This window comes from Aristolochia californica, unplaced genomic scaffold (genome assembly GCF_029961685.1).
Source record: "Aristolochia californica isolate CCGP_79_NKW_82.1479 unplaced genomic scaffold, dmAriCali1.0.hap1 SCAF_7, whole genome shotgun sequence".
Lineage (NCBI taxonomy): Eukaryota > Viridiplantae > Streptophyta > Magnoliopsida > Piperales > Aristolochiaceae > Aristolochia > Aristolochia californica.
In genome coordinates this window covers 2,222,719-2,243,728 of record NW_027182268.1, presented here as the reverse complement: position 1 = coordinate 2,243,728, position 21,010 = coordinate 2,222,719, and the positions used below count along the sequence as shown (strand labels likewise).

The 21,010-nt window shown below is 36.5% G+C and overlaps 2 protein-coding genes across 2 annotated transcripts; one reads left to right on the top strand and one right to left on the bottom strand.

The window, feature by feature from the left end:
- Window positions 1-2,287: 2,287 nt before the first annotated feature.
- LOC137936928 (protein THYLAKOID ASSEMBLY 8-like, chloroplastic) lies at window positions 2,288-6,448 on the bottom strand. Its single transcript, XM_068781903.1, has 3 exons — window positions 5,844-6,448; window positions 3,165-3,555; window positions 2,288-2,760 (listed from the first exon to the last, which is right to left on the bottom strand). The coding sequence occupies exons 1-2, from the start codon at window positions 6,219-6,221 to the stop codon at window positions 3,166-3,168; spliced, it is 768 nt and encodes a 255-aa protein (XP_068638004.1). The 5' UTR covers window positions 6,222-6,448; the 3' UTR covers window positions 2,288-2,760; window position 3,165.
- Window positions 6,449-10,593: 4,145 nt separating this feature from the next.
- On the top strand, window positions 10,594-20,486 carry LOC137936198 (uncharacterized). Its single transcript, XM_068780765.1, has 10 exons — window positions 10,594-10,821; window positions 11,156-11,226; window positions 12,406-12,765; window positions 15,883-16,282; window positions 16,625-16,703; window positions 16,859-16,982; window positions 18,377-18,433; window positions 18,615-18,716; window positions 19,439-19,540; window positions 20,134-20,486. The coding sequence occupies exons 2-10, from the start codon at window positions 11,187-11,189 to the stop codon at window positions 20,484-20,486; spliced, it is 1,617 nt and encodes a 538-aa protein (XP_068636866.1). The 5' UTR covers window positions 10,594-10,821; window positions 11,156-11,186.
- Window positions 20,487-21,010: the final 524 nt, after the last annotated feature.

The window sequence follows — 21,010 nt, the reverse complement described above, 5'->3', positions numbered from 1 at the left end:
TATATGTGTTCAGTAAATATCTTAGCAGTTTTCATTTACTTCTGAAATGCTACTTCTTTGAATTCATTATCCTGCCAGAGCCTTAGCCTTTATAAGGTTTTAGAATTCAGGGTTAAATCATTGAAGAACGCCCGGAGAAAGGGAAAGTGAGCCAACTGACAGGTATCAGACGTGTCTTGACTTAATGAGTGAATCAATTAATATATTGAGGTATATATTTTTAACTTAAATTTAAACATGTTTTAATTATATAACTTACTAATTTAAATAATTAAAGTATATCTAACTTTATTTTAAAGTTATGATATAATTACCATAATATTAAGTTATTTCTATTAAAAAAACTGAGGAGGTTACTTGCCCTCTTGGTCGATCTATTCAATTTGGATGAGGAGGGTACCTACTAAACTGAGGAGGTTCCTCTGGAATCATTGTATTAGGAATTTAATTCCAATTCTAGAGTAATTGAGAACACACTTGTTGACTTGGGTTCACCTTTATTCATAGTTTGACCATATTTGTGCTAATATCTGCAACTCAAGCATTTCAGATGCATTTCCTTCAAGAGACGCAAAATTAAAGTCTTTGCAAAAGAATTGACAAATTCAATACAAGAACTTGGAGGTACATGACGTGTCAAGTTATCTTGAAGAAGTACATATGAGAAAGGCTTGAAGACTTTAAGATTTAGAGTGAGTCATTTAAAAATATTTCAACTATATATTTAGAGACTTGAAGACTCGTGTGCTTACACCCCTCAACAAAATGGGGTAGTTAAAAAAAGAATCCATAGCTTCTTGAAGTGGCATTTGACCTTATTTACTCCATGAATGTGTCATGCTTTTATTGGCCACATGCGATTCTCACAACATATTTTTTCATTAATAGGTTGTCATCCTCCGTACTTAATAATAGTCACCATATTCCTTATTATTTTTTGGATTAAATCCCTTCTAGCTGAATTGGGATTCCACAAAGAAGGCCTTATGGAACTCTATTCTGATAACCAGTATTTATTAAAGAATAAAGCACATTGAGGTGGACTATCAATTCTCTCCACTGTATGTACCAGGCTGGGGTTATATGATTTTTTTTTACCACCAACTTGAAGAAGAGTGTTGAAAGTCATAAACAAGTTTAGGTGGTATTGTTGTAATTTGTCTTTTCTTCACTCTTGATAGGGTGAAGAATATACTTATAATTCATGTACTAATCATACCTACAATATTGATCAGTCAAATATAACCATGCCTTTAAAGGACATAAAGCATGATCAATCAGGTCTCTTATATTGATCGATCATACTTATATTTGCAAAACCAGAGCTTCACCGCATGATTGATCAATCGAATAGGATTGGTCAATTAACTTATTTTTTTAAGGCTTGAAATTGCATTGATTGATCAATAAGTCTAAGAACTTAAAAAAATAAAAAATCATTATATAAGAAGATCTGCTAGAGCTAGAGTCAAACTATACAATCTCAAGGGAGGTTTGTAAAAATTGTGCATTGAGCATTATTCGTAGCTTAAAAGAAAACTAAAACCTCTTTTGTGTGGTTTTCCGATTAATAGAACTTGAGGAATTTTCTGAGTATCGTTCATAATATATAAATACCAATAAGAGAACATCGATTATAAAAATTCTCTGAATTCAAATCTTATGGTATGTCTATGTTTATTTAATTCCTGCTTTAATTTCTATTCAAACACCAAATTTTAAATGGTAACGTCTCAATTCACCTCCCTCCTGGGCCAACAAGTGCATTATTTTCCCCTCTAAAGTTTAAACAGTTTTGTCCCTCTTTCCCTTCTCTCAACAAAAAATTTCCAAACCAAAATGCTGTGATTTGCTTAGTTCTACTATGTTCTCACCGGGTTGTCATACAGAGGCGCCCCTGCCATTAGTTGTGAGAGTAGAACAATAGAATATTTCTGTAAAATACAAACTACCGATAAGATTTTACCTGGCTGGATTGTTTCCAGCTCGAGGGTGTCCCTAAAAACATTTGGGAACACATAAGAGCAGAAAAGAGCTAAAATGTGGCAAATGTTCAAAGAAAACGGTCAAGATTTCGCATAAGACATGGGAATCTCACAACAGCAAATGCTTGACAGTATACAGATTCTAGCAAGCATTGACAACGTCTTCCAGTAGAATGCCAAGTTGAATCAGCACTTGGTTAAGAACATCTCCATGCAGGGAGCAGAGCTTAGAACACTATAATTTATCAAAGTAAACAGCAACCAGATGATCAAATATTCATTGCTGAAGCATCCAGCTGAACTGAAAAAAGGAGTATCTTAACTTCCACCCCCATGAACCAGGATGTTATGCAAAGAAATTATATAGTTTGGCAAATAGTTGCTTTAACATTTAAAAAAAAAAAACATTTCACAAAGATATTCCTAAGCTAAACATACCACCAGAGTCCAGACTGAAATCCTACAATATTCCCTAGATAAGCCCCCAGACTGGACCTGGTTAAAGTTTACTTTCCTGACAAACTAGCATGAGGAAAAAACACACTAATCAAACTGCCTCCGTTTCATAGGGCATCTTGGTATCAGGGAAGCTGACAATAAATTCAATCGGTATGAGCTAGATTTGGCTCAGGGAGTCTTCTAATCATTTGAATATGTCATAGAACATTTTGATTTGCTGATGTTGAAGCATTTTAACCAACATCGTTACTCTATGTTGCACCTGTTGTAGCTTTGGTCGTGCCTCACTGATTATGGAGAAACATCTGATGATAGCCTGAAAAGAAAAGATTGTCCACCTGAGAATTCATTTTTTGATGAAAAAAACTAGTGTTTTTTTTGTTTTGATGAAAAAACCCGAGAATTCATTGACAATCATAAGATAATGACAAGCAATGTCATGAACTCAAAACCAGTTAACCTATTTGGAACTAGAGTTAGTCCAACTCCATCTGGTGTTTTGGAGGTGTTTGACCACAGAGATCTGGAACACATAATAGTTTAACTTCTATGTGTGTCGTGCTTTTCGAATCAGAGGTCTCTTACTCAACAACAAACAAGTGAAAACAATCATAGAAAACCACAAAAATGTAAAGAGTTCTTTTCCTTTCTTCTTCTTTTCTTTTCTTTTTTTAAATACTATATGACCCAATGTAGAAAAATGTTCAGAAACAATTTAACCTTAATGTACACCGAAGATCTCCTCTGGTGGATCATACACATGACGATCAGGAAACATCTCCTCAAAATCTTGCTTAACCCTATTTCTCAACAGGGGATGGGGGAGAAGCCCCCTCAATAAAACCCTAAAAGCCAACTCCTCAGGTGGATCTGGTGATTTCTTCATGTCCTCATAAATATTCATAGCATCAGCAGGTGATCCATATCTCAGGAACCCTCTAATCATTTCAGCATAGGTCTGGGAATCAGGAAACAAATCCTCTTTTTTCATACTCTCCCAAACTCGCATTGCTTCATCCATCTTTTTACTCCTGGCTAAGGCAACAATCAAATCTTTGTATAAATACACATCAGGTTGGTACCAATTCTCTTTTTTAATTACTTCAAATACCTGTAAAACCCAAATCAGTAATAAGATCCAATGACAACCTTAAAATAAATTGGATGCCAGAGAGCTAAATAGAAAAAAATAGAGATTAGTAAGAAACTCAAGAAATACAAAAAATGAGGAAAGGGAAATATGCTCTTATTTTTCAGAGCATTGTAGTGTGGGCAATTCAAAACACCCCCTTGTTTAGTCCAGTCCGTGTCCACTGTGAAAGCAATGGACAACCTCATCGTTAACTCATTTGGAGGAAACCATTCTCATAGGAAAGAAAATAAAAATGCATTTCTAAAAACAACAAAATTTTGTATAAATCAACAAAATGTGATAGAGAAAATATTAAACAAAATACTGGATTCAAACTCCATGTCAACCATTAACAGCCACACCAACTATGGAAGTGCAAATTTTGTTTAAAATACCTTTTCCTTTTTTTAATTTTAGAAACGAAGGATTCTTCCTGACAAAACATGAACCTGATAATTATGCACCAAAAATAACTCAGAAGAAGAAACCCCCTTTTAACTGAGTTCTACAGGAAGAAACAACTCAACGACCTTATTTTAAGTATGAACAACAAGGTCAAGGCAGTCTGGAGTTTATGTTTAATGAATTTTGCTTCAGGGAAGTTTATCATTCTAGAGAAAAAGCTATCCCCTAGCCCCCCAAACCCACCACCTAGTGCATTCAATTTCAAGTGTCCCTTCAGAACATTCATCATGCAGACTAACAAGAAGGTACATGCATCAGTGTAGCAGCACCATCCCCCCTCAGGCAGCCTTAAATTGAACTTTGACAGAAGCTCCTTTAGCAATCCACAGATGGCTGGGGTCGGTGGTGTCATAACAGATGATAAGGGTTCAGTTTGATTTGCTGCACTGGGCTCTATTGTTTGGAAGGATTTAGCTGAAGCAGAAATCAGTACATTAAGGCCTGTCTGCAAGTTGTACATTGAGAACTTTGAAGGGGATTCTTCCAAAGTCCCCTTCATGATTTAGATACATTTGTGAAGAGATAGACATATGTAGGCCTCATTGGGTTTTGTGGCAGCATACATTGAGGGTAGCAAATTCCATTGGTGATGTATTAGCTAAAGAGGGCATCTCTCGCCCATCCCTTGTATCGGGATCTCCTTTCCTTCGTAGTTTGAGGAGTTCCTTGTATCTTGTTGTATTATTAAGTTATTCATTAAAACAATTTGCATTCATGTTAATTAAACTGGACAACAGTCGTCAAATTATCAGTGAAGACTACATTAATTTAAACCAACCTAGTTAAGAAAATCTAAAGAGTATGGTCATCAAACTACTACACAGAGTGCTTAAAACTGACTCTCAAGTTCAAATCTGAGTAACATACCAAAGAGTAAAAATAACAAGATGGAGAGAATTCAAAACAAAATTAGAAAGTAACTTTCAGCAAGAAATCTCCTTCCACATAGCTTTATAGCAGCTTGATGTCAAACCATAATAGGTTCCTGTTCCATTCCGCACTATCCTTAACCAACTCCCTTATTTATTCCATAACAAATCAGTCTATCAACCAATTACAGAATGTTTATTTATTTTTATTTTTTCTGCTACTCCAAGGTATTTGTCCAAAAGTTCATTTAAAAATTTCTCTTTTCTACTTTTGCACACATACTTCTCAACATTCTCATTGCCGAAGTTCAACTTCTGGAAATGTCCATTTTTTATCAACTGGAACAGAAAATTAATGCGAATATCCCTTGTTTTCAGACTTGCATAGAACGAAAAGTGTAAAGGGAGAAAACAAAAAAATTGAAAAACCACAGAAATTCAATAACAAACTAAGAATGAGCCTAGCACATTTTCATTGGTCACAGAGCATCTAAAAATAAGCAATTCCTACACTCTCACCTAATTATATGTCCTAGTTATCAAAAATTTGGATGGGGAAATAGAGCAAGGGAGTAATAAATCAATTATAGCCCATCTCCTCTTTTAAAGCATTATCTCGTATTTTCTGAAATGAATATAAAAAGAAATATGAAATCTGAATTATACAATTCCTAATTCGTAAACATTAAATTAAAACCTGTTATAAATACTGAAAACTACGGCAGCTACCAATTCAATCACTAATATCAATGATGTACCAAAACTAAATAAGGATGCAATGTCCAAAGGGAAGATATTTCAAGTAAAAAGTAAATGATGATAGTAACTGTATTTAGAACGCAAAAACCAGTACAATCCGATTCACAATCTTTCACAAAACAAAGCCTCAAAACCATAATCGCCTCAATCCAAGAAAACTATGTAATCTATTACCTTGAGTGCCAAAATAACCTCTTCCTGTCTCTCCAGCTCGTTCAACACTGCAATCATGTCCATCTTCAACAACCTTAAGACATGTGATTCCACAAACTTGTTCAGCTTCTCCTCGTCATGTTTAAATCTCTTTAAACCTAAAATAACAAACAGAGCTTCTTTTCCAAGCATCTTTTTTCCTCTCCAAAGAGGGCCTCTTGGCCTTCCGTCATGATACTCTTTGAAACCGTAAGAACTTCTCCTTTCATCAACTTCATGAATAGCTTGCCTTTGGGGTCTCAAATAGGAGGGCAGATAAACTGAAGGGCTTAGAATATTTTGGATGATTGCAGGAAAGAGAGTGGTAATTTTCGATCTTGATAATACCCTAGTTGCCATTTATCAGTAAGCAACATAGCCCTGCCAAAAAAATTGATCCATTTTTTGTTTTTGCTTTTTTTTACTTCCACCAAACTGAAGAGAGCTGAATGGAGAAGAAGAGAGGAATACTAGCAGTCGGCGGGCCGCTTCGGAGAGCAGACTCGCTCCAAGAATAGGCGAAGCTTCTGGCGACGGCGACTGGCAAAAACAGAAGCTTTCGTTTCGAATTTCATATAAAGGGCGAAGGGTGGCGCTGAGCCAAGCAGGCTTGCGAGCGGCTCCAGCCCTGTCCAACTCGATCTTTTCATTAAGCCGAGCTCGAACCTTGTTTTCCTCGGCCCTCAGGGTTGGGAACGAAGTCGGGTTAAATGAGGGACCCGACCCAATGTTTTCCTCGGCCCTAAGGGTTGGGAACTAAGGGGGGCTTAGTCAACAAATTGGAAATTTGATCTTCATCTTCATCTTCATATTTATCTTCATCTTCGAAATAGGTGTTAGTGTGGACAAGTTCATCTTCGAAATCTTCGAAATAGGGTGTTAGTGTGGACAAGTTCATCTTTATCTTCATCTTCGAAATTTAAAACCACTGATTTTATTAATTATAAAAATAAGTTAATTAAACCAAGTGTTTGAGTTAACAATATTTTAATTACCACTATTAAATCACTAATACAATAGAGAAAATAAAAAATAAATATGTTAATGAATAAAAAAGTATTATATTAATAACATAAGATAGATTTTTTACATGGTATTAATTAATAATATATTTTGACAAAATTAAAAATAATTAATTAATCAAATGCATAATTTAATTATATTTTATTTACCAGGGACTTAAATATGAAGTTTAATATTGTAATACAATTGAAAAAAAATAATAAATAAATACATATACAACTTTATTAATAACCTAAAAAAAATTATTCTAATAACGAGTTCGTGCCTTTAATTATTAAAATCATCAAGTTACAAGTTTATTACATATAAACGACGCATGTTCAAAAGTAATAAAATATAACCATCATTTATCGTTCCACATGGAAGTCGATATGGCATCTCAAAATTGTGCGGCTCTTGTGGATTCTAATGCACTCTGCCTCCGAAAGCATGTTACTTGGCTACCCACATCCTCAAGACCATTGCAATCATCGCTGTCTGTATACATTTTACATAAAATTGGATATGACCTCTACATAAAATTAGGCATAACCTATATATATAATACATGTATAAGATTGGGTATAACCTCTTCTTAAAATTGAGCATAATCTATGTATATAATACCTATATAAAATTCGGCACGACCTCTACTTAAAATTGGGCATAATCAATATACATAATACCTGCATAAACAGTCCATAAACACTCCATAAAATTGTCTATACATTCCATAAACACTCCATGGAATTGTTTATATATACTCCATAAAATAGTCTAAACACTTCAAACACTGCATAACATTATAAATAAACTCTATACAATAATCAAACACAACAAAATGAAATGAAATATCACTATCAATTTACAATCGCCCAAATAAAAACTATAAATCCATTACAAATTTACAAATTATAATTGTTTCTCTTCATGCTAGTTGTTCCTCGCCCATTTCCCCCCATGAACTGATCTCCAAATCTTCCCCTTGATTGATCTTTCTCTTGTAGAGGAGGCAACTCTTTCAATACTGCAATTGTTACATCATCCGCATTGCCCTGACATGCAAGTAAGAACATCCAGAATAAATTCGTGATTATGGTAAAAAAAAAAAAAAAAGGCCAATTCTTTACTAGTTTACTTTTAACAATTTAAAAATTATGAATAGGGATATAAATATTGTCCTGATGAGACATTCTCAAGCAGGCCTCCAGACTCAAAAGTCTCCTACTCCAAAAAAATAAGATTGGAAAACAAAATCTTAGAACAATGGTTGAAATGGCATTAACAACAAGTTCTCAACAATATCAAAAGTAGGATACAAGTAGCTGTCTATAAGGCAAATCAAGTACAACACTAAATTAATAAAAAAAAATAGAGTTTAGACTTACCTTATGAATTTGAGAAAAATCAAAGTCGAAGGGTTAAATTGAAATCACAAAAAAAAGAAAATACCATGTGGTGGATATGTATAACACCCGAATCTCCTCACCACATGGCAAAAATATTCCATAGCACTTCAAAAATCCTCAACAACATTCTAAAACATTTCAAAATTAATTAAACTATTTTCACTACTGCATTTACACTAAACAATGAGAAAATATACACATCAAGTCCTAATTCACCGAACACCCTTGGTAGAACCCCATATAACTTCCCAGTCACTACGAACTGTACCTCGTCAGTGATGGGGGTCGGGTTTCGTTGGCTAATGGACGCCTGTGTAGGCGACTTAGCCTTGTTTGAATTAGACTAAAAAACCCCTAATAAAACCTAAACCATAAACCATCAAACCCTAAAGTCAAACCCTAAACACTAATTCCATAACGCAGTACCCTAAACCTTAGAAGCCCTAAACCCTAAACCCTACACCATAATTCTAGACCCTAAACCCAAAAAACCCTAGAGCTTAAAAACACAACCCCCCCCCCCCCCCCCCCCCCCCCCCCCCCCCAAAACCTTAAAAACCCTATCACCTACTAAACTCTAAACCCTAAACACTAATTCCATAACTTAATACATTAAAAGCCCTAAACCCTACACCCTAATTCCAAAACCTTAAAAAGCCTAAACCCCCTAAACCTTAAAAGCCCTAATCCCTAAAATACCCTAAATCCTTAACCATAAACCCTAAACCCTAATTACTGGACCTTTAAATACCGAGCAGCAAACCCTAAAAATAATCCATACACGAATCAAGAATTTAGGCTATAAACCGTAACCCTAAATCCCAAAATAATGCACAAATAACCCCAAATTACGCACTGAAAATAAATTTAAATCAAATAAAACACTAATTTAATGAAAAAAAAATTAGGGTTTAGGCATACCTTCTGAAATTTGGGGAAATCCGAAGCCGAAGGGTGAAATCGATGCCTAATCGAAGTAGATATTAAGCAATCGATGCCCAAATGTCCAAAATCGAAGAAAATCGAAATGGAAATGGGAAAATCGAACGAAATCGGAAGGTATTTTCGGGGGAAAGGAGACTAGCCAGAGAGAGAAAGGAGTGGGAGGCCGAAAGGGAGAAGAGAGGGAGAAGACAGAGAAGAAAGGGAGGTCGGGAGGGAATAGAGAGAGAGAAGCGAGAGAGAGCGAGTCCGAGAGAAGAGAGGGAGTCACGGAGACGAGAGAGGGGGTGCGAGAGAGAGGGTGAGGCCGAGAGAAAACCGAGAGATGAGGCCGGAGGCGAGAGGGAACTGAGACGGTGGCCGGAGACGAAGGACGAGATCGATTTTGGCAGCAGCGACGTCGGGGACGCAGGGAGACGAGCGAGGGAGTGCGGGAGAGAGGAAGAAAAAATGAGAAATGATGACGCGCGATGGGGGGGTGCGAGGAGAGAGAGGGGAAAAACCGAGCGTCGCCCATCCTTTAATTCAAAGAAGATCAAAACAGGCCTTCTTCCATATGATCGAAATTAAACCATGGAGATGAAGGACCCCTTCATCCCCTGCATCGAGATGAAGCTTCATCTGCGCTCCACTAACGACTTCAAGTGTTGAAGGGCGTTATGCGGTTGAAGATCATCTTGTCCTTCAAGTTGACTGACCCCCCCTAAGTTGAATACATATCTTGAATAATTTGGAGGAATGGTCTGAGGTGTTATCGAGTTTAATAATCTGGTTTGGTTCAGCCTAAACCCAAACCCCAAGCCGAAGCAAGAGACTCGCGTCCAATTCGAGTGGAAAAGACTGATCCAGAACCGAGTCTATTACCGGACCAGCCTCTTTCAATGAACAGAATCACGACTGAAAAGGTTTTAGGTGAAGTCAGTAGACGGTCGCCGAGCTTCAAACGGTCGTGCCAAAGCAATCAGTGAGTGTACTCAATTAACGAGGTTAAAGATACAAATGGCACCAGACGAGGAGCTTCCGGTAGTGGGCCAGCAAAAGAACGAAGCGGCATGAATGACCGCGATATCCGGAGGCGCCCGTTATAGTATCCTCACACAGTATACTCCGCCCGCATTTAGAACACCAATGTGCATGGCGACGACGGGGCTGAAAATCAATTTGATTCTGATAGTGGGATTGGAACAACGTGGCTTTCTTGGTTATGTCAGAGAATCCTGCTTCTGCTTGCCACTTTTGCGCCGATGGGTAGAGAATACAGCCAATCTCTTGAAGTTCTTTACAGGTGGCTGCATTCAACTGTTAACGCTCGATGTATACAGCGAAGGGGTGGACTTGAAGTAGAAAATGATGCAGAAAGAAGAGAGGCATTTGTCTGTTTCTTCGTATTTAAAGCAAAGGGCCCGATGCTTCATAAGAAATCCTTCGGAATTGACTATATTTCGTTCAGTCGTCTTTAAGTTATCCTGAATTTGCTCTCACAGAGAAGAATCGTTTAAGAGAGTTTTATTCTTGAAGAACAGAGCGACCATAAAAGACTGTAGTGGATATTAATGTTGAGTCAAAATTTGCTGTCTGAAGGGAGTCCAATGCTGTTTGGCTTTGCTGTAAGTATCTGGAATCTTGCTTCATTTCATGGGTACTTTTCGTTATTGTTCTGTTCGCCGGCAAAGCTGCAAGAAACCTTGAACCTGGACTTCAGTCGTAAGTTTCTTGGATTGAATAAATATTCTGCTGCTTGGGTTTGTTCCCTGTTTCTTTACACAAGCTTCAGTATAATTTATCCCATTAGCTATTTGAAGTCTCAGAAGCTATAGACGAACGCCTCATTTGTGGTTTATTGGATTGTATTGGTATTCTATTTGTTCTTCTTCGCTTCTAATTTGCAGTTTGGGTATACTTACCTTGCTAACCTGGGGTGCGTGTCCCTGGTTGAATTAGTTTACTCGGGAAAGTGTTTTTGGAGATGCGAATGGGCAAGCGGGGCCCATGCTGCCACTGCGGAGTAACTAGTGAGTTTTTCCTTTGTTTTTTTGTTTTTTGATATCCCAATTTGGCTTTCATTTGTATCTAGTTAGTCTTACACGGTTCGCATTCTGCAATTGTTTGCGTTGAACTTTACCTTCAACACATGCCAAGTTTAGGTTGATTTTTTGTTTGACTGTTGTAGTGTAGGTGTTGAATTAATCACCTTTTCCTTTCCTGATTGAATGATCTGTGGCTTTTTGTATCCTTTGCTGTACTTGTTACCAAACAAAAGGTTTGGTGTTGAATATAAATGAATTCATGTGACCAATGTTTTATTGGGATCCCGTCTGCCATTAAAGGACATAAAGAAAAGTTTTATGAACAGCTTCTACTACTATTAATAGATCCCTATAGTTTAATCCTACTGTTTCTCGACTGATTGAAACGTATACGTCCTAACATTCCCTGATCCTTTAAAACTCCTGGCCTGATTAATCTTTTCCATAAATTTGAAAATGTACCATTTGTATTTTCTCTCCGCAGGATCTTCACAGATTTTGCCTTATATGTTGTGTCTATCTTGCTTCATAAAATATTTTTCATAATATTGCTTAAGTGACACTCAAGATTTTGCAAAATATAGCAACAATACTATTGTCTAGTATATGACTATTCTTCCATCCAAATTCAGTAAACTAGCTTTGAATAATGTAAATATTTCCATTATAATCTCAAAGTCTCAATTTTATGCATTAGTTTTACAGGAATACTAATCCAATGCATTGGAGGATCGAGTTTTCTACAGTTTTGGAGAAAACAACAATATCTATATTAAATTTATTCCTACCTGCTGCTCTTTTTTGTTAGTATTTGTCTGTTTATTCTAAAGTACGCATGCTTAATTAGGAGATGACTTAGAGTTATTGTTGGGTTTATTTGATTATGTTACTGGCAGCCCCAAGGTCAAGTGGGTGGGTTGTGTTGAATTGCTGGCCAGCATAAAATCTTTTCAAACATCAAAACACCAGTTCAAACCTTTCCAAATTTGAATAGATTAAATTGGGAAAGATCCGCTATTGACAAAATGTAGTTGGGTTGAAAGCTGTGATTATGATGATGATAAAGATATCATACTTGAATATTTATAGGTATATGCTTTTTCTGCATTTGCTTCATCATTCTCTACCATTCTTTAATTTTTAAAGGATTTGACAAACAAACAGGCACACCACTATGGAGGAACGGACCACCAGGAAAACCTGTGTTGTGCAATGCATGTGGATCTAGATGGCGAACCAAAGGTACACTTGTTAACTACACTCCAGGCCACTCCAGTGAGGACAGAAGGCCTCGGCAGAGGAAAGTTAAAGCATATGCCATAAATCCACACTCTCACTATAAAGGTTGTCCAGAAGATAAAACAACTGAGCCGAACTATGGTGCACATAAGGCAGTTTCCGAGGATGAGACAAGGAGTGGGTCCAGTTCAGGGTTTGGAATGCCAGACTCGGGGAAGTGTGTGCAGTTGGGAATCATGGATAGCAATGGTGCCTCAGGTTTTGCAATGTTTCCACGGCTTTTCTGTAATCATCCTGATTAGAGTATTCCTTCTATTTGTTTATTCAGCTTGCTGTTTGAATTTTTTTTCTAACTCTGGATCTTTTTAACTTGGTATCTCACAAGTTCTACGTGCTATGGTTTAAACAGAATGACTGTTTGCATTGAGAATGGCCTACCACTGACAGTAATAAAGACTGTACATAACTTGGAACTCAGATTTCTTCTTTGTGCAGCCTGATGAACTGTGATGCACTTCAATTGTAGTGGCTGGATATGGCACATAATCTCATATAGATAATCTGGAATTGATTCCAGTTGCTCATGCAAGACTAACTAGATACTCAGGGTCGAGTTAAAAGCTAAAAACAACCATAGTGAAATTTGACATAGAGGATGGCGTTTGTAAATGCATCGAGATAGGTCAAGTTGTTGTCAAACTGAAACAGAAAACTTCACGGTTGCATTTGGACCACTGATGCTTCTACTGAACCATTAGAAGCATCTATGCTACCACCAAACTTACGCAGTTTAATATATTAACACTACCTTTCTCAATCCTTTAGCCATGATCAGCGTAGTTTAGAAGCTTATTTCCTGAACCATATGGCATTGCCCTATGACCTGTGAGTATCCATGTCTAATGTGCAGGAGTCAACATTCTGGTCCAACTAGTATTACTGGTCCTTGCAGTCCTTTTGTGTTTTTCACCAACATCCTTTTTTTTATTTTTGAAACGGTGAAGCTTTGTTTAAACTTTGAAAAAGAATACAACAGAGGATCCCCCCTGTCAATAGCCAAGGAGTTCAAAATTACAATGGAAGGGTGAGAAAAGCCATCTTTTGCCAATCTATCAGGAATGCTATTTGCTTTTCTATGAGTATTTAGCCATGAATTACACAAGTCTTTAATTTTCTGGAAAATGTATGGTAGGCACCAAGGAGCTTGTCATTACCCTACATCCAACACAACACCATTGTAGAGTCACCTTCAACCACAAGTGGTCGTGAAAAAAATTGAGAATAGATCTTTATACCATGTTCTTGTGCGTTGATCTCAGCTTCAGCTGAGTCCTTATGACTGAGGGTGCCAGAGCACGTCATGAATATTGTTTCGAGATGGTCCCTAATAACTCTCCCAACCCCTGCTGGGCCGGGGTTACCCATGGTGCTCCCGTCAAAATTTAGTTTTTTTTAACCCACTAAGGGGAGGGGATCATGGTACACTGGAGGACCTTTCAGGATTAGAGAACGTTGCCAAGGATTTCCACAAAATGGATTATAACTCCTTCTGTTCTCACAGATAGCTTAGTTAATTCAGGCTTATCATATCTTTTGAGTGGTAAAACTTCGGGGGAAAACTTGTGTCTGTCACTTCATCATCTTGCAGATGCTGCCTGTTGCAATCTAAATCAGTACTTGCTAAGTGATTGCTACTTCCATGAATGGGTGTGATCCAAAACCTCTCACCAATTTGCTCAGTTATCCAAGTGGGCGATGATCTTAAACATAAAAATTTTAATTACCCTGAGATGTAAGTTGTCCTTTCTTCTTTCTCCCCGGCCTTTTATAAGGGGCACTGCATTTATTTTCTGTTGTTTAGTAAAGAACCAGCGTTTTTTTTTTTAAAAAAAACGTTCAACATATCCATCAATAGTTAACTGTTGGTATTTGGGTGCTATTTTGTCTGATGTTATCTTTTGTTTGACGGATCTAGCTTGACAGCAAGTGCTTTGCATGTTCAGGCCTCCATCCTCTTTTACACTTGAGAGAGCCTGCCATTCACTATGCACACACGTCCACATGCAAACATGCATATATGGGAATTGATGTTGTGTAATACCTCACGTGACTTTTCTATTAATTGTGGTAAAGTTTCAGTGCTAAAAAAAAAGGTAAGTAACAACTTATGTGGTTGGTCAAGGCTAACCTGTTAAATTACTCTTTCACTTACACAGAAGATATTGGTTCTCCATGATGATCACAGAACCAGCTGTTCCGTAGACATCATGTTATGTATTCCCCAAGTTTCGACTTGGTGAAGTTTTACTTTCTGAGTTGTTGGCATTTAGTGTCTGACCATTAGTTTGCTGTTGGGCTGTAACAGCTCCAAATAAGTGCTGGTTTTGCTTTTGATTATGACCATATTACATGGTAACAAGTATCCGAACTCTTTAAAGAATTTGCTTAGCAGTAATTCCATTCAATGAAGAAGATTGTCTTCTTTGTTTAGAAATGCCATAACTTTCCATTTCCTTCAATGCATGCCTATCCATTTGATGATGATTTTCATTTTTGATATTTTTTCCACCATTTAATCCAATCATTTGATATCCTCAAATCTTGCATATTAATTACAATTTATTTTAATGTTTTACTTTTTTTTTTTTTTTTTGCATTGTGGAACTTATTCTCAATATAAGTCCTGAACCTTAATTGTTTTTAGTTGGAATACCTCAACGAAAAACTGTATGCTTACTTTAAAGACCAGGCCAGTGTGTTTGTCTGAAAAATTTCGTCCTTGATCTCAGTCACAAATTTAGAAATTTCTTCAACTTATGTTTAAAGCAGAGAATAAAAAAACCAACTTTTAAAGTCCTGAAATGTGAAAACTTCAGTAGGAGGATTTTGAACCTTCATTAAATTACAGAAGAATAGAAAAAGCCTTCTATTAGTTCTTCTCTACATTTCTGTGTTGAATGGTGATTTTTGTGGTTGATATACTTTTTTTTTTTGTTGGTTGTTGTTGTTGTGTGTGTGTGTGTAAATATTGAACCCCTTACACAGTGAGACTAGAACTCAAGACCTCACACTGGAAACCCCCATGTAGCCATTGAGTCAAGATTAGGTAAATTCTGGTATCTCTGAGAGAGGTTAAGGAAGTATCTTTTCTAAAGTTCGTCATTGTAGAAAAAATGGATGTCTGCATTCTGAAGTTGCATACATCTCTCAGTCAACTGAAGTCTCACTGTCCAATTCTCTCATGGCAGTAAATGCTGGACCTATAATTAGTTCCAAGTCCTAGTGAAAATGCAGATCAGCTTATGCCAGATGTTTCACTCATTCCTATCTGATTGGTCATTTTATTTAAAATTTTTTGTTTTGGTATAATGATGTATCTCGTAACGCTCTTGTGTTTCTCAGGTTGCATCCCTTCATCCATCCATCAAATTCCCATTACTAGAAGAAAGCGGACAGACAGAATCTATTACACTCCAACCCCTGTTGAGCATCTCCAAAAGAGCCTCTTTGACGTGATGAGGGATCAGGAATTTTCTAACCTAACAGAGTCTGCAGAAGATGTCCTTATTCATGAATGCAGAACTCCATTATCCTGGCCTGAAATTGGCCTTGGAACTATTCTCATTAAACCACCAACATCATCTGCAGAAGAAGAATCAGTGGGTAGCTCACTTATACTAGAAAACAGGATCCACAGTGTCAAAGGCACTCAAGTGCCCCCACCTTTTTTCAGTTTACAGTCTCAAAGCAGCAAAATAAATTCAAAGCTTGAAGTGCAAGATGGTAGTGCACTACATCAATGGTTCGTATGCATTTTAAACTTGAAAACTGGCATATATTTTGTTTTAGTGAAGTATTTTAATTTGTATTATGAACATGTTCTTGTATTATGGTTGAATGGTACCGTGGAAAAGCTCTTAACAGAACATCTCTTTCACTCAAGTAATTGAATGGTAGTGAACAGGTAAAGTTCACTGGGATAGATCATGATAACCAGTTAGTTAAAATGAAATTAAACATCAGGGTTGTTTGAAAAAGTGAAGATACACATATCGTTAACAAGATTAATGGCTTTTAAGGGGTATGTGCAACATATTTACCTGTTTCTCCTTAAGTATCTTTAAATTTGCTACTGAATCCGCAGGAACAACATCGGCAGCTTTGTCCACAATCTTGATGCACAATGGATTAGCCATTCATCTCAGAGGAATACAAAAAACAATGTAAGTATATATTTGTGTGGCTTCACCGTGATTAGGCACCAGTTTTTAGCCACGGCCTTACCAACAAGTGTTACAGGTTTAATGTTTGATGCAGAGTAGGAAAAGTTCTTAAAAGGTACCCATGGACTCAACTAAGCATCTTTTTTCTGTTGCAGCCCTCAAGTAAGAGTTTGAAACTGGAAAAAGAAATATCATCTGAATCATCTCACCATGTCGGAGGTCAAATTTTACTTCCAACCAAGACACCACTTGGGCCCCCGGGTTTCCAGAAATATCAAGGTATCATTCTAGGTTCTATATATTCTTCACCAGCAGTACAAGGGGATCTAGTGTTTACAGTTCCAGTTATGCCAGCAATACTTTTCATTCCCATATTTTGCAATTAATGTAAAAATATTATTAGTGTTAGATCAAAGACGAGGCTGGACTTTCGAATAAATCCAGTATAATAATAATCATTTGACCGATAGTCAAGCAAAGTCTGGTGTATCCAGAAATTGTATTTTTTGTAGAGGATTCTGTGCCTCCTAGGGCTCGAGTCATTCTCTCCGCTGCTTATTATATTTTTCTAATAAAGTTTTGCCATTTTCAAAATAATAAGAGTAAAAAAATTATAAAAAATTATAATAATGATACCAAGAAGTCATAGCAGGTTTCCATTTAGAAGTCATAATAATAATAATAAATATCATACCTTGCAATTTATGCTTCAGAAAATTGAAAATTAAAATTCACCATTTATGATTGGTTTTTCCAAATCATTGTTTTATGAATGACAACATTGTCTCTAATATTAGGCTGCCAGGCAATTCTTAAATGTTGACCTGTAAATGCCTGAATTTTCAAACTAGTTGGCTGGTATCTTGCAGAGTGCTAAAAACCTTGGCAAAGAATGGCAGACTGTTAATATTTTGTCATGAAGGATTTAGAAGCTCTAGGACGAAGTGTGCAATCAAAATCAGCATGTACTTTTTAAATTAAGAACCTAGAATCTTACAAAAGATAAGACGCAACATGCCTTGAATGAAATAAGAGATCCTGGAAAGAGAAGGGTGATTTTCAAAAACCTTTTTTCTTAATACAATGTAGGTTAAAAGGTTCATTGAATCCCAAAAGATAACATGAATATGCTGCTTCTGCTAAAGATTTTTGTCTTCTTTGTCAAAAAGGGTTCAATCTATGGTCTCCTTGGAAAGGATCTGGCATTTCAAAATGATTGAAATGGCATAATTTTCTTCTAATAAGAAAATAGTTATGTGGATAGTGGCTATTCCTCTCTTTTTTCACTCAATGGCAATAAGATGATAAATCTTTTTCATGCAAATGACAATTTTACACCTGAAAATGTGATCTCTGGGCTTTACCAAAAAAAAAAAAAAGTGAATTGGGTATTTGGCATTGAATCCCTGGTTCATTCGTTTTTTGGAAAAATATGTGTAGCTTTTTTTCTCTTGTTCTTTGAAGAATAGCATACTTATGTGCTCCTTAAGGTCAAATTGAGCCCTTATTCAGAAAAGCACTTTAAAAGAAGCTACAACTAGAAAGAATCTGAGCAGCTGTCTTATATTTCTTGATTATGTCTTCCATAGAGTTTACATGATATATGTTCTAAGATCATTATCCCTAGTTTTTGGAATTAAGAAAGAAAGCTGTCTTGTTTCTTTTTTGTGCAGAGACACCTCTTCCGACAAAGATACCACTTCGCCCGCCAAGTCACAAGAAATCTGGAGGTAGCTTTCTGTGGCTTTCGGTATTCATGCATTATATGTGCAAAAGGGGCTCATATTTGGTTTATTTTGTTTTCAGTACTATTCATCATGGCCAGAGTAAAGATTTTTGTTGTCATTACTTGTCGTGTGTAATCATGACAAGAGTAAATGTTAATGTGGTGATTACTTCATGTTTATGCAGTGGAAAAAAAAGCCTCGTTGTGCTTTTCGCTAGCTGTTGGAGCTGGAACCCTTCCTCCAACTATGAGGCCATTTGGCCCACCGATTTTTCAAGCATCTGGAGGTATCTTTCTAGTGTATCATCCCTTTCATTTCTTAAACTATATTCAGAGGGATGTAATGATGATCTTATTGTAAATTTAGACTATATATAGCAATGGATTCTCAAATTTCTCTTTTGGTAAAAGGTATGTCTTCTAGTTTGTCTCAAGCTTTTGGAGTGAATTATTTCAAGGCTCACTAAGTGTCTGGGCATCTAGAGGTGCCTCTCAAATCTACTTTCTTTTTCATTTTCTATTATTTAAAAAATAGGGACGTTCAATAAATGTGCAGTTCCTTTTTGATGCAGCCCAAGAAAAAAGAGTTGAGGTTGTTTTGCCCTTCCTATTAGGCCAATTTGCCTGCATAGAAGGGTATTTTTATTTGGTTTAAGTTATATCCTAGTTTTGTTACTACTTTTCATTTCCGATCCTTCATTCTTTTTGAGTTTAGGTTTGATTATCCAACTCTGAAACAGAATTATAACAATAGTTTCCAGGTCAGATCCTAGTGCAGTGGCAGATATCTGGTTTTTTGTTTTTCTATATACCTAAAGTTTAAACTCAGTCTTTAGGGTTTGTTCTTTGTTCCATGCCTTCGTCCCCTGGTTCCTGTTCTTTTCAAAACATTTATATTTATACGCTCTTTATTTTATGTAGCTGAAAAAGAAACCTCATCATGCTCATGGTTCCTGTTCTTTTCAAAACATTTGTGCTTATATATTTATATGCTCTTTATTTTATGTAGCTGAAAAAGAAACCTCTTCACGCTCATGTTGCACTGTTGGAGCTGGAACACTACTTCCAAGTAAGAGACCACTAGAACGACCAAATTCTGTGGCATCAAAAGGTACATTTCCGGTCTGCTCTATTTTCACAAGCTATGCAAAGGAGAGCTATATCTTCTTTCCAGTCTTGTTATCTTTCATGTCCCCAAGAAAGTATATTTTATTAATATTCATGGTGGCATTGGATACAAAGTTGTATGGATGATGTTCCAAAATTTATTTAGTAATTTTTTACCTTCATTGGATATTTTTTTAATTTTACAAGCAAACTGATTCAATTATTTGAAATAAGCACTAGGTTGCCACATAAGTTGTGCAAATTAAACTGACCAACTAAATGAAAAATCAACTTGTCTAATACATGGGTGATGTGATTTATCATCTTGGTGGGTTAACTTAAATTGACTTACATAAAAGAGTTGAACTCAGAAGGACAATCTCCAATTCTTTTACATGGTGTACGCATAAGTTGGAGTTGATTGTTGAACACTTGAAATAATGGCATTCGAAGAAAAATCATTGAATGTAACCTTGTTGGAAGATAGGAATATGTTGGACTGTCAAACCTAATGAATTTCTTAGGATGCATTGAGGAGAAAGTTACAAGTTCTATGTTCACATATTTCCACTAATGCTGAAATGTAAACAAATGCAGTGATGCAAGGGAGTCTGAAAGCTCGGTATCACGGATGGACAAATAGTCACCCTCCAATGAACCCAAGCTCACTCAATGATTTTAGAAGTGGACAAACAGCCAAAATCCCACCTGCTTATGTCCAAGGCCTTGAATCCTATTCGAGGGAAAGATGTGCGTCTGCAATCCATGTTGAAAGTGTTAAAAAGGATATAGCTGGAAGCTCAACTTCTAATGGAAGAGTCTCCTCCATGTTGGAAATACCTCTTTCCTTACCTGTTCCAATAGAAGAAACCAAAACGCAAGAAGAAACGGAAGGAGCTTTTTCATGTACTCCTATGGTTTGCCATCCCGGCAATGATTGTTCTAGCTAGCTCTCAAGTGGCAGATGTCTATATTGTAGAGCTCAATCCCTCTCCTGTAAAGACTCTATTGGTTAAGTTGGGTTTCACTTTCTAGGAAGATCTTTTTATTTGTTAGCTGCTGTTGTGCCCTGGTTACCTGATTACCCTTTTGATTCTTGACATGATGAAGAAAGTTTGTAAACAGGTGAGTGTTTCAACAATTCTGAAGCTGAGCACAACTTGAGGATACATGATCGGGTTTCATCACGTGTTGACGTGGTTCGTATCAAAAGTGGTTTGATGAAAACCACGACCTGTTGCTTAGCAAAGCAACAACCTTGGTATAGTAAAGACGCACAAATGGGGATGGAAAATCCGTTTGATAAGTCGGTATTGAACACCACAAGGAAACCTTGATAAGTTCGAAAAAGTGAATCACTCACAATATCAATAATCATAAAAAACTTTCTTAATCTGTGTACCAAGTCCTCTATTTATAATGGAGGATGTGGTAGATTCCTAATTACATTCAAATTTTAACTCTTAAAGATAAA

What these genes read in the sequence shown, in the direction of transcription:
- LOC137936928 (XM_068781903.1), bottom strand. Translation starts at nt 6,221, where the DNA reads ATGGCAACTAGGGTATTATCAAGATCGAAAATTACCACTCTCTTTCCT. An exon ending in AGGTTATTTTGGCACTCAAG is followed by an intron (nt 3,556 to 5,843) that starts GTAATAGATTAC and finishes TGGGTTTTACAG; the next exon opens with GTATTTGAAGTAATTAAAAA.
- LOC137936198 (XM_068780765.1), top strand. Translation starts at nt 11,187, where the DNA reads ATGGGCAAGCGGGGCCCATGCTGCCACTGCGGAGTAACTA. An exon ending in GGTAGTGCACTACATCAATG is followed by an intron (nt 16,283 to 16,624) that starts GTTCGTATGCAT and finishes CTGAATCCGCAG; the next exon opens with GAACAACATCGGCAGCTTTG. An exon ending in AAATTCTGTGGCATCAAAAG is followed by an intron (nt 19,541 to 20,133) that starts GTACATTTCCGG and finishes AAACAAATGCAG; the next exon opens with TGATGCAAGGGAGTCTGAAA.